Source organism: Vulpes lagopus, chromosome 14, assembly GCF_018345385.1.
Source record: "Vulpes lagopus strain Blue_001 chromosome 14, ASM1834538v1, whole genome shotgun sequence".
NCBI classification, from domain to species: domain Eukaryota; kingdom Metazoa; phylum Chordata; class Mammalia; order Carnivora; family Canidae; genus Vulpes; species Vulpes lagopus.
Genome location: NC_054837.1, coordinates 34,965,519 through 34,981,523, shown reverse-complemented (window position 1 = coordinate 34,981,523; position 16,005 = coordinate 34,965,519). Strand labels below are relative to the sequence as shown.

Sequence of the window (16,005 nt, the reverse complement as noted above, 5' to 3'; positions counted from 1 at the left end):
GGAATGACTGCAGGGACCAGGTCACCTGAAACCAGCAGCACACATGAGGCAGGGCAGTGTCATGGCCTCAGGGATGTTGGACTCACACACGAGGGGTCACATCCTGGCCCTGCTGCCGCTAGCTATAGCTCTGCAGGCAGGTTACCCAGGCTCTCAACCAGCAGGTTCTTTGTCTGCAAGATTAAATAATTCTACTTGCCTTAATTTTAACAAGAGACACAGAATGTCTGGGTTCTCACTTCTGAATTTTCCGCACTTTTGATATTCCCCTCTTTGCTACAAAGTGGCTGCTGAAGCTTCAGCAATCACTTCCTTATGTGACAGCACCCCAAGAAGGAAGGAAGGGACAGATAAAAAAAAGAGGAGGCTTTCTTTTCAGGTACTTTGCTCTTAACTGGAAGAAAAGTCTTTTCCAGAAGCTCCATCAGATGTCCTGCTACTTCTCACTGGGCAGACTGGGATCATGTGCCCAGCACCAAGAGAGGAACAGGATTCCTACCAATAGCTTATGAGTGATGTATCTGGCCAGCAACAGACCCCTCCTTCCATCCCATGAGTTTGTTCTGACATCATTGGGTTGGAATCAGATGAGACTCTATCCTTGTGGAGGGGAGTTTCCTGTACACCCGGGGAAGACTGAGTGAAAACCAGCCTGGTCTCTGTGTATTTAAAGCCATTTGTCGTATGTCTTCTACTTGGCACCAAGTGAGAGAATTACAGCTGGAATAGCTTCTACCCGCAGGCCACAGAGGCTCAGGCTGAGAACCTTCTGGGCCACTTCTCCCTGCCGAGGCTTGCAGAGCCTCCTGCCTCCTTCGCAAGCCACGAACTTAACATGGCCAGAAGTGCATACGTGTCTTTATCTAGGGTTGTAAATGAAAACCAGTGTATTCTTTTTTAAAAAAATTTATTTATTTATTCGTGAGAGACTCACACTCGTACACACAGACAGAAGCAGAGACATAGGCAGAGGGAGAAGCAGGCTCCCTGCAGGGAACGCAATGTGGGACTCGATCCCAGGACCCTGGGATCACGCCCTGAGCCGAAGGCAGATCTCAACTGCTGAGCCACCCAGGCATCCCCAAAACCAGAGTATTCTTAATAAATGTGCCATGGGCTGCTATGAAATGCATTTGTCCACCGGGAATGTAAAGAACGTTAACACCATCTAGCAGAAATAGAACCTGTTCGTAAATCTGAGCTTGTCAGGGTGTGCAGTTGTTGCAATGTTACTTATTTGGCTTTAAATACTCGAGATGCTGAATGTGGGACACTCTGGGTGAGCGGGACGCCAAGCCTCAAGCCACCCCGACGTCACGGTCCTGGCCAGGGCTGTCGGTGTCTGTGTTCCCATGCACATTACCGTGTGCGCCCTTCATCCTCAAGGAGGCTTTTCCATTACGTTGTTACTGCCTCCTGCATGCACGGGCTCCATCAGGCGTCCCTGACCGAGATGGGCCCAGGGTGAGCCTGGGCAGTGCAGGGTGCCCACCTCCTGCCCGGATGGGGCTGTTCTCCAGACAGCCCAGGGTGCATGTGTGTTAGACTATATGGTACTTTAAAAAATCTTACATGTCTGTGTATGGTGCACATACATGCCCTTTCCCACCAGCCGCTGCTCTCCATTGCACACGTATCATGTGCCCGAGTACTGTTGCCTCCAGAGCCTACAAGGGTCTCTCCCTGTTCCTGCTGACTCGGAGCTAGCAGACCTGGGCAGGCCATCTCTGCCCTCCTGGTTCCCTGAGCCTGACAGATGGGGACATCCAGGACTTCCTCTCCATGACAGGAGCAACTCACACATGCACACATGCACACATGAACAGGCATATGCATGCACTCAGCACACACATACACCCGCATGCATGCACACATGCATGCACATGCATATGCACGCACATATATGCACACATGCACGCACATCCATACACACATGCATATGAATGCACACACATACATATGCACACCCACACACATACGCATGCACACACCTGCACACATATGCACGCACACATGCACTCACACACATGCACACATATGCACGCGCACACATGCACTCGCACACACACGTGGATGCACACACACATGCATACACACATGCGTGCACACATGAGTGTGGGGCTCGCAAGCAAACAGAGCAGGGGAAGGTTGCAAGGAGAGCCTGGGTGGCCCTGACTCTGTGGGGCTCCATAGTGTCCCCTTATCTTGGCCACCAGCCTCACTGCTGCCATGGAGACGAATACCACACGGAGAGCAGCCGGGGCTCTGACCTTTCTGACATCATGGAGGAGGACGAGGAGGAGCTCTACTCTGAGATGCAGCTGGAGGACGGGGGCAGGAGGAGGCCCAGTGGCACATCCCACAACGCCCTTAAGGTCAGTGGCCCTTGGTCACCGGCTTCCTCTGCGCGGCCTGGAGCTCCCGTCCCCTGCCTCTTTGCTGGGGCTGCAGTGGCTCCAACAGGCCTTGTTCTACTGGGGAAAGCCCATGGGTTGCAATCGGCTTCTTCCTCATGGTTGAGTTTGTGTTCAGGAATTTCTCCAACCTCCTGACCTGCACTTGGCCCAAAAGTCTGGGAGGAGGGGTTTGGGAGAGTCTGTCTGAACCCTCAGGGTGCCCAGCTCAGTACCAGGAATCTAGGGGGAAGGAACAAATCAGGGAAGCCCCTGCCCTGCCCCAGCCTCAAGTGCTAATCGCAGAGCCAGCAGCTGGAGAGTAGGCCTTGGAGCAGACGGGGGGCCTGGGGACCAGCCGCCAGCCAGGGGGTTTGCACATCCCATGCAAGGAAGAAGTTGTGGTGGTAGGTGCTTCAGGGGGCATGGAAGCCAGAGGACTGCAGGGCGCCAGGGGCAACCCACACAGGCTCCTTCCCAGACACCGCCCCCCAGGGCCTACCATCCTCCACTTCCACCCCCAGTGTGGCCGCCACTAGTGGGCATGATGGGGGTCACCTTCACAGAACCTGGGCATGAAGCCTCCAAGGAGCCAAGGAGGAGGCTTGCCCTCGTGTGCATGCCCAGGCACTGGGCGAGCAGTGTGGCCGCGGTCCTCCAGCTGTCCCCACCCTGGGGGGAGAGAGACAGCTGCTAGGACCCTTGAGGGCTTTGCAAGTAGAAAAGCCATGGAGAGCAAAATCCCAGTGAGGGATTAAGCACCCGACCGTGGACTTTCTCTAGAACAAAGGGGCATGTGTTTTGAATAGTGGATAGAAGGTAACAGCTCTGGCTCCCAACGCACTGCCTACTTGCGTAGACAAGACTTAGATGCTCGCCCAGCAAAGGCCCCTGGCGGGGCCTTAGAGTTATTCTGTCGCCAAAGAACATGCTGGAGTCCTGTGCAAATCCCACGTGGTGGCAGCTTCTGCCACTCCTGGTGGCTCCTCCGTGGCTTCCCGTCAGCTCCCAAGGCATCACTGGCCAGCAGAACTCATCCTTGAGGGAGGCAAGCCCAGGCCTCCCCCGACTCTCCCATGCTTTGCCCCAGAACCCAGCTGCCTGCATGTGTTCACAGATAGGCTGGGCGAAGCCTGTATCTGTTTTTCCATGATACTTCTCCTTTTGATGGAGAGAGCTCCAGGGAGGGCACTTCCTGCAAATAGTTTAGCAAAGAAGCAAAAGTTTGCCTTCTGTCCCAGGGAGAGGCCCAGAGAGCAATGAGTTTTGTATGAAACCCCCTGGCCTCCTGGGGGAGGCCGCCTGGGAGCTGACAGCGGGCAGAGTGGCTGCTGATGGCTGCAGGTTCACCTGGCCTTGCCTGTACGCTATTTCTTTTTTTTCTAAATTCTGAGATTTTACAGGCTGATCTGGACTTCTGAGTTCTTTAGAAAGTCCGACAGTTTGGGGATCTGACATTGCTGGACTCAGCTTCCTGCCCATGGCAATTCCCTGCAGCTGAGCCAGCTTCCACCTACCCTGGGAGCCCCCAGATTAGCCCCCTTCCTCATGCTAACAAGCACACGCTGGGTGTCAGGTTAGCAAAGGGGAGGGTTTGGGTCAGCAGCCAGGGAGCCCTGCCAGGCCTTACCACCAGCACTGAGCTCCAGCCCCTGCGCCCGCCCGCTCAGGTGAATGCACCAGGGTCGCCAGCTTGCAGAGCCCCAAGCGGGACCCCAGGAGGAAGGACCTTGTCTGGTGAGGCAGCCCAGGTGTGCACCCTGCTCAGTGGGCGTGGAGGATGGGCTCGGGGATGCCCCAGTGGAGAGGACCTCTGCAGGGCCGGTGGGCACAGAGTGACCAGGCACTTCCTGGTGTGGGGCGGCTCCGCATTCATCCACCAGCAAAGCGAGGGAGGCAGGGAGGGAGGCCTGGGCAGTCATGGGCACAGCCCCGTGGGCCCCACCTCTGCCGCCAGGACCCCCTCGAGGCAGCCAGTGGGTGCAGCCTCCTCAGGGTGCAGGCCTCCGAGGGCTGTGCCCCCTGCTGCCCCCTGCCCCTGCCTCTCCTCTGCTCAGAGCACCACCTGCTCCAGGTGACCATGACCGCGGCGTGCCCCCGACACCACCCCCTCCCCCGCCCAGGCACCATCTCTTTAACCTTGTGTTCTCATTTCAGAGCCGGGTCAGAGCATGCCTTTTGCCCCACGAGTACACACATGCTTGCTGCCCCTCATCGCCTCTGAGACTAATTGTGTCTATTTTCTTTCCTTACCCCCGTGTCACTTTGGTCACGCCCATGTTAACACACCACCCCCTTAAGGAGTGCTTTCAGAGTAGCCCCACTGAAGGAGCCTTCCCGGAGCGGCCTGAGCACCCCCAGCTGACCCACCACAGTAAGAGGCTGTTCAGTATCCCCGAAGTAGCCGAGGAGGGAGAGCACCTGGAGCTCTTGCACAGACAGGGCTTAGGGTACTCGGCCAGGGCCAGGGCCCGGGCCTGCAGTGGGGATGAGGCCCCGCAGGCCTCTTGGCTCCCAGCCAAAGCCAGGGGCCCTGGGGGCGGCCCCCCTGCCAAGGACGTCGTCCTGGAAGACAGAGGCTGTCGGCTGGGCCGCGTGGCCAGCAGGAGCCCCGACAGTGGCCTGGACTGTGGCAGTGAGGAGGAGGAGCTGCGTTTTAGCTTCAGAAGCACGGCCAAGTGCAGCCCAGGCCCTGGGCACTGTCCCTGTAGAAGCCTGAGGCCTCTGCTGGCCCGGCGGCGGACGCTGACCCGGCAAAGCAGCATCGAGGAGGACTTTGGGGAGCAAGTGGACCCCAACGACGTCATCAGGAGCGATGACACCCACCTGAGCCCAGAGAGATCCACCCCCAGGAAGTATGGCTGGGAGGAGCCCCTGGGTCACCACGGCTCGCGGGATATCTGGAAGAAAAGCATAAAAATGCCCGACAGTAGGGCCACTGCCCCAGAGGCACCTCCCTGGGTTGCAGAAGGCCCTGTGGTGTGTGAAGTAAACTTCCTTCTCACATCTGCTTGCCAAACCAATCCATGTTCATTCTTTTACCTGATTTATTTCTGTTGGTGTCCATCCCTGGGGAGCCGCTCTGCTGGCTTGTCTGTCATTTCCATGCATTTTGATTTAAGTCCCATTGCTTCCCAATCTTCGCCCGTGCTGACGACCCCTTTACTTTGCTTTAGAATACTGACCCCCTCCTCACCCCCAGAATCAGCGACAATTATGGCTGCTTCAATTAAAGGACAACTGAATCTAAATTTTACTTAAGGGTTAGCTGAACTATGATGATGCGAAAGTTTGGCAACATGTATTTTTCAAACGAACCCCAGGGGACTTGTCACCACTGACACCACTGAGGATGCTTTCTTACTGTGGTTATAGTTTTTTGGCTGGTGATGTGTTTTGGTCTTCATCTGTAACTGGAAAAAACAAAGGAGCAATTATTGAAGAGATCCACTTTTACGTATTGTTTTCAAAGTGTTTTTTTTTTTTTTTTTTTTTTAGATTTTTTTAAAGCTCTTCCTCCTTCCAGGGGACAGTTTTCAGAATGAATTTTTCATCATCAGCTCTAGACACATCCTCCTGCCTTGTGTTCCAGGCTTATTAGCAGGTTGTCAAGGGTAGGGGTTCATTCAAGGCTTCATTCATCTTTATCTTGTGTCCCCTTTCCAGAACATTTGCCCCTGTCATGCTGAACTTTTCCATGAAAACACAGGTGAGCCGCCACCAGGCACCAGGCCTTGGGTCTGAGCCCCGCGGTCGTGGTCTGTCCACACCAGGGCGCCGATCTGGAATCCACTGAGTCACCTGCCACCTGCAGCCCACACCCCGCCCCGCCACCTAATTGCTGGGACTCCCTGACCACCTTTCATTCCCTGTGTCCCTGAGAACTTTCTGACTCAACTACTTACCAGCGAGCTGGACGTTTCGCTTTGATTATCTCCTATGGTTCTGACCTTTAGTGCAAGTTAGAAGCAAACCATCCGAGTCAGCCCTGACAATTGATTGGCGCCTTCAGATTAGGGCCACGGTGTGGCCGTGAGTCTCCAAGCTGATAGCCCACAGAACCCTCTGTCTCTGACTTTTACTGACCTCACACCCAACTTTGTCTAGGCGGGATGTTTGGAAGTGCAGGGCCCCTCCGGTGGCGCGGCAGGAGGCAGGCTGGCCCGAGGCTAGCTAAGGGCCGTGTGTGGTCAGAGGTGCCGCAGCTGTGAGCCGCTCCCACTTTGGTTCCAAGCGTTTGGCTTTGGCAGCAGGGGCCACACAGAGCGGTGCCTCCCAAGAGTCCCTTCTTGCCCTCACTCCTATCCGTGTGTCGAAAAGCGACTCTGGCGTAGAGGACAGGGTGCCTGGGGCGAGCAGCTTTCTTCTCTTCCAGGTTATTCAGCTAACCTTTCAGTTAAAAGCTAAGTTTAGTTGCCTTTAGAGCTTCTGCTTCTAAGTTGAATTGATTTGGCTAACTTGGTTCTCTTGTTCCCCAAGGCTGGCGAGACTTACCACTCTGTTGTTGTTTTGTCTTTAGATTTTAGGAAACCCAGTGTCTGCAGGACGGGCCGACAGGGCGGATCACGTGGGCCGGAGGTTCTCCCATGGCAGCGCTGGTCCTCAGAGGTCCCGGCCAATGATGGTCCCATCCATCGGTTAGTGGGCCTCCCGACTGACACCTTTCTCTTTCTTCCAACCACAGAGCACATGGCTGCTCAGTCTTTGATCTGAACATGTTTAGAAACTCATGAGGAGTAGCATTTCCACCGTGTACAGAAAATTCTCCGTTATTTATGGCAAAAAGAAAGCAGAAAGAGCTTAAGACAAAATAAAATGTTCTCTAACATCATATTGGCTTTTCATGTCAATCTTCTCAAGTGACATGAGGCCAAGTGACATGAGACCTAGAAGGATTGCAGTGTGCTGCCTCTCCGCGTCCCAGCCTGTCCTCTCATGAGATGCTCGTGGTCAAAGAAGCAGGAGTGGCAGCTAAACTCCAAACATTTATATAAGCCCGAGTAACGGAGAGTTCTCTACGTGCGTAAAATGCTTTGGCAGCCAGGGCTCAAAGTGACGGGAGACACCACGAGGCCTGATGTGTCCTCGGGAGTACAGGCCGCCCTCCTCCACGTGGTTGCCTCCTTGCCCGTGTGCCCTCCTCTGGCACCCTGCCCACTCCTTCCCTTCCTTTTTGGAATTGAGCCAGTCTTGCTGAAAGCTGTCATTTTAGTCACCATAACTGACCCACTGGGGAAGCTTGGATGGGAAGACTTCTACTGTTGGATCCACCAGAACAGATTGTGGCAAAAAAAAAAAATTCCAAAAAGTATTTGCAAAAGGTGATGGAACTTGGTAATCAGCCCAAACTGGCCTTTTGTGAAAACGCCCACACACTAGATGACAAACCAGGGAGTGCAGTGCAGGGAATGGGCGCACAAGGCCCGGTGATCCAGGGCTCTGGGGGCGGGGGCAGCAGAGGGGCTCCCAGAGCCTGCACACAGGGCTCCAGTTGCAGACGCACAGCTGACATTCAGGGGCCGGTCTGCCTCCTTTCACATCAGCTAAAAAGAAAGACAGATGTGATGACGTAAAACAGAGCCTCTAAAATGTCCTTTTTCCAGATTTTTCTTCCTTGTAGTGTCCAGACAACAGGGACAAAAAAGTTTCCTTTTCCAACTTTATGGTTTTAGAATGTTTTTATCTATCAGTAAAAATGTCATTGAATGTTAAAGATCCTTTAAAAAAAAAAAAAAAGAGCCTTTTTAGTTAACTAGAAACCAACCAAACATGCACAGTCCAGCCTGGCAAGTGCTGGTCTCTCTGGTTCTAGATCACCTGGCAGGGTGACAGCTGGCTTCGGTGCCCTAACCCGTGCCACAGCTCTCTCATGTGCATGTCATCTGTGTGTCACCCCCTGTAACAGTCACCGAGCCTGCAAAGGGTGTCCTGGCATCCAGGGTGCATAGCCTGCAGGGACTGGCCATCTAGAGCCGAGGTGAGGCAGGGCTGGGGCCCCTGAACTGGATTTCAGAGTCTTCACTGGATCATCACCGTCAGGTGTGAAGATGCAACAGGGCCCATTGCATGAATGGCTGCTGTTCACATGGTTGAAGCCTTAATGTCGAGGGCACTGGGGCATGGTGTCCTCTGTGGGGGTCTGCAGGGCCTCCATCCCCAATCTCTGGGGACAGGGAGGGACCCTCTGCAGAAGGGACTAATGACTGCTGCAGACAGCCAGGTGGGCGAGGAGAGGTCCAGCCCCCTGACCCTCAGCCCTAGGAGTCTCTGACAGCCTCTGATTGGGGGTGTCTTACGGTAGAGATTTCAAAAAGGCTGCACACATGTTTTCATCTTAATAAATCACTAGTTAAATTAGCAGAGAGTAATGCTAACGTTTTAACCAAAAAAAAAAAAGTGCCTTTTAATGCAACTCAAGAAATCCATGATGGTTTGGTTTAATTGTATGTCCTTATCATGTAGCATCACAGTAAACCACATAAAAGCATGATTAATATCAAATGCTTTGATTCATACACGCACAGAGCATACAGCTCCGATGTCGTAAATTCTTGATCCTACAATCAGTGTGAGGAGGATCTCAGGACCCTGATCTGTGACTCGCAGGAGGATTTAATCGGGTGTGGTTTCTTGCTTCATCATGGTTGGTCTTTGCATTTATCTGTGTGCCCTTAGGGCACCAGTCTGCAAGGTGCCCCACTTGAGAGGTCCCCATTCTGACCAGGGGACTGTGACCTGTCCAGGGTCTCCTGTTCCCTCTGCTGTTCTGGTGACTGAGCTCACAGAACGAGGATACATGGCACGTTCTGGGTGTCCAGGGAGCACAGATTCAAAAGGAATAAATACATGAAGCTTGGCACCTTAGAATGCAGACCCACATGGGTTTCCCTGTGAGGAGGAAATGAAATGCCAGATTCCCTTTTTCTCGTAGAGATGACAGTGGACGTTAACAGTGAAGGGGTCAGTCTGGGTCAGGTGGTGAGGGGCCTGTCCCTCCTGTACACCTGATGCTTATTCTCGCAGTACCAGTGGACTTGGGAGCACTGATTGTGCCTGTGGCATGCAGGCCCTCCCTCCTGCCCAACAGACCCCCCGACCCAGCCGTAGTGACCCCAGTGCCAGGCCACTTCCACCTCAGGGCAGAGGGGATGAGTGTCCACGCCAGGTCAGACCAGAGCTGGAGGTAAGTCCCTCCTCAGTCTGGCTTCCCAGCTCCCCGCTAGTGCCTGGAGAAGCCGGGCCCACAGACACAGTCCATGGAGGCCACTCTTCTCTTCCTGGGGAGGTCCGGGTTTCATAAAGCAGCCATGCACCCCCTCCAGAAGAAGAGGTAGCAGAGCCACCTCCTACTCACACCAATTTACACACATCCACACTCCCCCCCCAAACCAGAGGGGGTTCATGGGGCAGGGTGGGTCCCACCACCACTCCCGATACCATTGCACACTCTGGCCGGAGCCTTTGCTGGGACCCAGCCTCGGAGACCGTCCCCGGTCTGCATGCCTCTTGCAGCACAGATGCTGCTTGGGTGAAGACAGGGTTTTCTGTATCAGGGTCCCTGAGCTCAGGCCAGCTGCCAAGGGTGTGCACTCCCATGCAGACAGCTTCGAGGACCACGGCTGTCATTGTGGGCCAACCTTTTGGAGCTGACCCAGCTCCCAGCCCCTCATGCTGTCTGCCCTCAGAGATGGGTCAAGAACCCACTGGGTGGGAGCCTCTCCCCTTCCTGGCCCGTCTCCATGGCACTGCTGGTCCTCGCTGCCATGGGAGTGAACTCAGGAGAGATGGCCCCGCTCTCATGTGTGGATGCTTTTCTCTGCCTCAGTGCTGCACATGGGCGTACGGAGGTAACCAGGTGCTTGGTGTATTTTCACACCATTTAATTGTGGTAACAATGAAAACCAGAGGAAGAGTGTGAGATCTTTCCATTGAGTCTAAACAAGATCAGAACTTCACGAGCCAGTGAAGGAACAAAGCTTGTTCCTGGCAGAAGACAAAGTACTGAATTTCTAGATTGTCTGGGCATCCTGAAAAAAGACCCCGAATTTAAATAATGCCAACAATCCACTGCATTTTAAAAATCAACCTTTCCTATAGTTAAAGTGCTTTTTATTTTTTGACTAATTTTTTTTCCCTGTGATGTCCTCCCGTCCGGACCCCTGTGCTCCATCTGGGTGCTGGTCGCCGCAAGCCTGGCTGTGCTGAACCGGTCCCAGGGGGACAGGACAGCATCGTCTGCCAGCAGATTCCCTCCCCTGCTTGCTGCAGTGACATGTATTATGATACCTAATCTAAGGTGGAGTTTTATGAAGACTGCATAAGTATTTAGGGATCAGTGAGTAACTCAGAGAAGTGCCCCAAACTTGGACTGATGTGCGAATGCCTTTTGGTCACCAGAGGGGCTGTCCCACCGGCTGTGCTCAGCAGCAGACAGCCTGTCCCGTGCTCAATGCCACAATAGCTACCTGCTTTTCAAGCCCGTCTGTGATGATCTGCATATTAACCACAAACTTATTTTAAAAGGCAGAAGTTACAGTGCCCCCGCCATCCCCGTCTTGTAAACCGTATTTCATGTAACAGCACAGGTCTCTAAGTCCAGTGGAAGGCTTGGCCGGCAGCAATCACCTAGCACTCTGCCTTTGTCTCCACATGCTCCCAGATGAATACAGTGAGCGGGACCACCTTTCTCCAGACTTCTACGAAGAGTCAGAAACAGACCCTGGTGCCGAAGAGCTCCCAGCCCGGATCTTCGTGGCGCTTTTTGACTATGACCCTCTCACCATGTCCCCAAATCCAGATGCTGCAGAAGAAGAGCTTCCTTTTAAGGAAGGACAGATCATCAAGGTGGGGGCCCGGCTGGGGGCCACCAAAGGAGGGGGGGGTGCTGTCACCATACTGTAGTTCCTTAGTTCGTCCCAATGGCAGGCTTTTTCTGTTGCATTAAATATTCAGCCTTCTGACCAGCAGGGAGGAGGGACCCTGTGAGTCTGAATTAGGAATAGGAGAGAGAGCCTGGTGCTCAGTCTCACGGAGAAAGCCATTTACTATGGATGGAAACATCGATAGGCAGAGTCTCAAAGTCCTGCCTGTGGGGTGGGGTCTCATCGCTCATGCCTTTCACTGTGTGAGTTCAACACACACATCTGGCAAAGTGACGCCAAGGCCTTGACTTGTGCTCCCCACTGACTGACGGGAGACCAGTGGGTTGTCCAAAGCCTGGGGCAGAAGCCGGCGTTCAGAGGTGCAGTCTCACGGGTGGAGGGTAGGTGTGCACATCCGCAGGGCAGGTGTAGGTGATGACGGTGTTCTTCCAGCATATTCTGACAACATTCCGCTCCACGCCAGCACAGCTGATGTGCTTGTGACCAGCACTCATGCTGCCTTGGCCTTTCGCATGGGCTCCAGGTCTATGGTGACAAAGATGCGGATGGCTTCTACCGTGGGGAGACCTGTGCCCGACTCGGCCTTATTCCTTGTAACATGGTCTCAGAAATCCAAGCCGACGATGAGGAGATGATGGACCAGCTTCTGAGACAAGGCTTCCTTCCTCTGAACACGCCTGTGGAGAAAATAGGTAAGAGACAGCCCCCTGCTCACGCCTGCACTTGCTGGTGGGGCTGCTCCTGCCTCCCCAGCACCCTGAGGCCGCACCACCCGCTGGGAGCAGGAGGTAGTGTGGACAGGGTCCAGTCTGTGCCTTTTAAACATATCAAGGGAATCTGAAAATTAACCCACTCTGCAAACCAGCTTGTAATAGTCCTGCATGCTTTATGGACATATAAGCACTAAATATTTAGGGCTTTCCCGTGGAAGATGAAGTACAGCCTTGCTTACTGAAAGTCTCTCCAATCTAGAAAATACTTTGTGGTGTTTTTGAATGTCCTGAAATTTTTAAGTTTATAATGTGACCCCCGCGGTGATGGTCAGGAAGCGAGGCCACCGGGAAAGCCGAGGTCATGGCTGTGCAGCCCTCAGAGTGGCATTAATGTCCTTATAAAAGAGGCCCCAGGGGCGTCCCTCGCCTCTTCTACCCTGCGAGGACGCGGCAAGACGACCTCAGCAGAGCCCGAAGCTTCCGGAGCCTCGAGCATGAGCAGCGAGCCATGAGCCCGCCGCGTTCTGGCAGCGCGAAGCCTGGATGCCGGGGACGGGCTGAGAGCCTTGGCCCAGCCGCAGTTGGGTTCAGAGGGGGACGCGGGAGCGTCGTGCTTTCCATTCTTCAGGTGGACGTTGCTGGTCCAAAGGGCAGAAAGTATTTTCACCCTTTAGCGTGGAGAGTTGACAAACTCCTTCGTTTATCTTGACCCAATTTGCAAGCACGAGTGAGTACACAGCAAAACTGGTTTTGGTGAATTTAAACATTATATTTGTGATCTCTAAATTTTGCCCACGGGCAGGGAAAATCTTCTCATCACAAAAGCGTTTGCTTTCTCTAAATAGCTGGAGGCAGAAAGGTACATTTTGTGTCATTTATGTTCTAGGTTTTATGCTTCAAAACATTAGGTTAACTTAGTTCTAAATTGGATTTCAGAGACAAAATTCAACGGCTCAAAGAATCTGTGTCATTTTAAGGATAATCACAAAATCGAATAAAACGGTTCGACCTCTTTGGTATGAATGAACTCACAATCTGAAGTTCGGTAAAACCCACACCTGCTGGCCGTGGCTTCCTGTGAGTACACTGCCCAGATGCAGTCCACGAGACGGAAGCTCTGTGGGGCCTGTCCACCCCGAGTCCCTTCCTGCCGCCACTGTGATGGGTTCAGAGCAGGAACGGACTCTGGACACCGCAGACCCAGAAAGCCTCCAAGCGCTCCGCTGGAAAACAGTAGCTTGACTCGTGTTACCAATTAGATTAAATGTCTGCTTTAGTCTTTTTTTCTGAATGTGACTTTTGAGAGAACCTGACTGAGACTCCACAGGCCCTTCTAGCCCTAGGAAGTATCATTGTCCCTGCAGACTGAGTGTGCTCCTCCCTCGGCAGCTGGGACAGGTGGGTGGAGTGGAGGGGTGGTTAGGGCTGCTGGAGCAGGACCCTGTGTCTGCCTCATGGCCCTTTCCCGACATCACGGGTGGTGAGACAGGTAGAAAGTGGGTATGGACCGGAAAAGAAGACATTTAACTTTTTCTAGTCACAGATGACATGAAAATCTACTTAGAAAATCTCCAAGGATCTAGAACGGAAGTTTCTAGAACTAACAAGTGGCCTTAGCAAGGTCAACAGATACAAAAGCAATTTTTTTCTAGATGTTCAGCGTGAAAAGTTCGAAATTGACATTTAGAAAGTGAAACTACTGCGGTGGAAGGGCAGACGCACCAGGCTCTGCGTGGGCTAGACCAGGGGGGCTGAGGAAGGTCATCAGGATCCCTAAGTACATAGACACGATGTCACCAGAGTTCAGGCGGGTGAAGGCATCCAACATCCCCACACGGACCTGCAGCTGTGACCACCCCAGTCAATGTCTGTGCCGGGATCTGTGTAGAATTGATATGCTGAACAGACATGTGTGCAACAGCAAAGGGACTACAGTTGCCCAACGAGGTTTTATTTTTTTAAATTTTTTTTTCAAGATTTTATTTATTTATTTATTCATAGACACACAGACAGAGAGAGAGAGAGAGAGAGAGGCAGAGACACAAGCAGGCTCCATGCAGGGAGCCTGACACGGGACTCGATCCTGGGCCTCCAGGATCACATCCCGGGCTGCAGGCGGCGCCAAACCGCTGTGCCACCGGGGCTGCCCCCAACGAGGTTTTATTTATTTTATTTTATTTTATTTTTTTTTATTATTTATTTATGATAGTCACACAGAGAGAGAGTGGCAGAGACAAGGCAGAGACACAGGCAGAGGGAGAAGCAGGCTCCAGGCACCGGGAGCCTGACGTGGGATTCGATCCTGGGTCTCCAGGATCGCGCCCTGGGCCAAAGGCAGGCGCCAAACCGCTGCGCCACCCAGGGATCCCCTCAACGAGGTTTTAAAAGAACAGTGGAAGAACTCATGTGAGTGGGTTTGAAGACTGAGCATGTAGGTGAGCTAATGAGGGTGAGGTGGTGTCAGTGACCCCAGAGGCACACAGGTCTGTGGAACAGGGTAAGTCCGGACACAGACTGGTACGTGCACCGTCCACTCGGTTTTGACCAAGATTGGGGAAAGGACAGCCTTTTCCATAACGGGTGCTGGAATTGAGCCAAGAAAATGAAGCTCAGGCCATACTCCTGCCAAAATAAAAAAAAAAAAAACGAACTCAAAATTGAACACAGTCGTAAGTGTAAAAACTAAGACCATGGAACGCCTAGGAAAAAACTTTGTGGTGATTAAGCAATGATTTCTGACGTGACACTCAAACCATGACGCAAAAGAAAAGACCGGTGTCAGGCTTCAGTAATATTGAGCCATTCCAGGCTGAGAAACAGCACGAAGGGAAAGGCAAGAGGAACCACAACGGCTCAGCAAGAAAGCAAAGATTCATGCAAAGTGGGCCAGAGATCAAGGAGATCCTTTGCCACGGAAGATACAGGGATGGTGAACAAGCAGGTGGAGAGAGGCCAAGCGTGATTGGGGAAACACAGGTAAAGCCACGACAAGGAGCCAGGATGCCCCAACGAGGATAGCCACACCCAGTGTGCACGGGGACGTGGAACTGGAGCTCCAGCCGCTGGAGGGGAACCTGCGTGGCACAGCCACTCTGCCCGACAGGTGGACATGTCCTTCTATAGCCGGACACACACGCAGACGGTCCATCCACCCCTCCTGCGTCCTTGCCCTGGAGGAGGGGGGCTTTCGTACACTCCAGCAGCTGTGTGAGCCTTCCACTGGCTGGACTGAGGATCACGGATGCGGGGACAACAGGCGTCTTGCCCCTGATAAGTGGATCCGTAACTGGCGCATCCAGGCAGGGTGCTCCTCACCAGTAAAAGTAGGACTGCTAGGACTGCTAGGACTGCTGACGTGAAACCACACCAATGGACCTCAGGTGCGTTGCCTGATAAATGAAGCGAGTTTCTAAAAACTGTATGATTCCATCTACAGGATATTCTAGAAAAGGTGAAAGTATTGGGACAGAACATAGGCCAGCGGTTATCTGGGCTGGAGGTGATGACAAGAACCGTACGGGAGTTTCTGGGTGTGACGGAACTGTCCTGTACCTTGATGACCAGATGGGCTCCCTGTCATTTACAGAAGCAGACTCTAAACAGAATGTATCTCGATGACTGTTGGTGCTCACAGCACTCCCTGGAGAATTAACAGCACTCACAAGTACAGTAAGGGACCCCTAGAAGATCTTGGAATTATTTCAAGGAAACACATGTTCACAGGCCCTACAGAGGCATCCTCCTGTTCCTAAATTAAAACAGCGGTTCTTGAGCAGGAGCCAAGGTGTGGATCCCTGGACCTTCACGCACACACAGCCAGACACTGCACCTGCTAAGAGCCCCTGAAAGGGCACATAACTGATGCCTGTTGCTTTCAAAATACTTGTCTTTAATGGTCTTCATTTGTATGAATTCCAAAAACCAGCTCCAGGCACAGAGTGGCTGTGTTTGGAAGACAAGCTCCAGCATCAGCTTTCTCTGGGAGAGACTGCTGTCCTGTGCTGCCCAGAGACTTTG

General features: G+C 53.0%; 1 protein-coding gene across 10 annotated transcripts in view; it reads left to right on the top strand.

The window, feature by feature from the left end:
• Positions 1 to 16,005, top strand: part of RIMBP2 (RIMS binding protein 2) — a 219,914-nt gene that overhangs the window by 195,312 nt on the left and 8,597 nt on the right. For 6 of the 10 annotated variants that reach the window (XM_041729431.1, XM_041729432.1, XM_041729430.1 and 3 more), the window contains 5 exons: positions 2,217 to 2,375; positions 4,695 to 5,372; positions 6,913 to 7,030; positions 11,053 to 11,237; positions 11,799 to 11,967. In XM_041729431.1, the coding sequence (XP_041585365.1) occupies positions 2,217 to 2,375; positions 4,695 to 5,372; positions 6,913 to 7,030; positions 11,053 to 11,237; positions 11,799 to 11,967 (1,309 nt within the window). The remainder of the gene's footprint in view (positions 1 to 2,216; positions 2,376 to 4,694; positions 5,373 to 6,912; positions 7,031 to 11,052; positions 11,238 to 11,798; positions 11,968 to 16,005) is intronic. The other 4 variants (XM_041729438.1, XM_041729436.1, XM_041729437.1 and 1 more) reach the window with 1 other exon arrangement.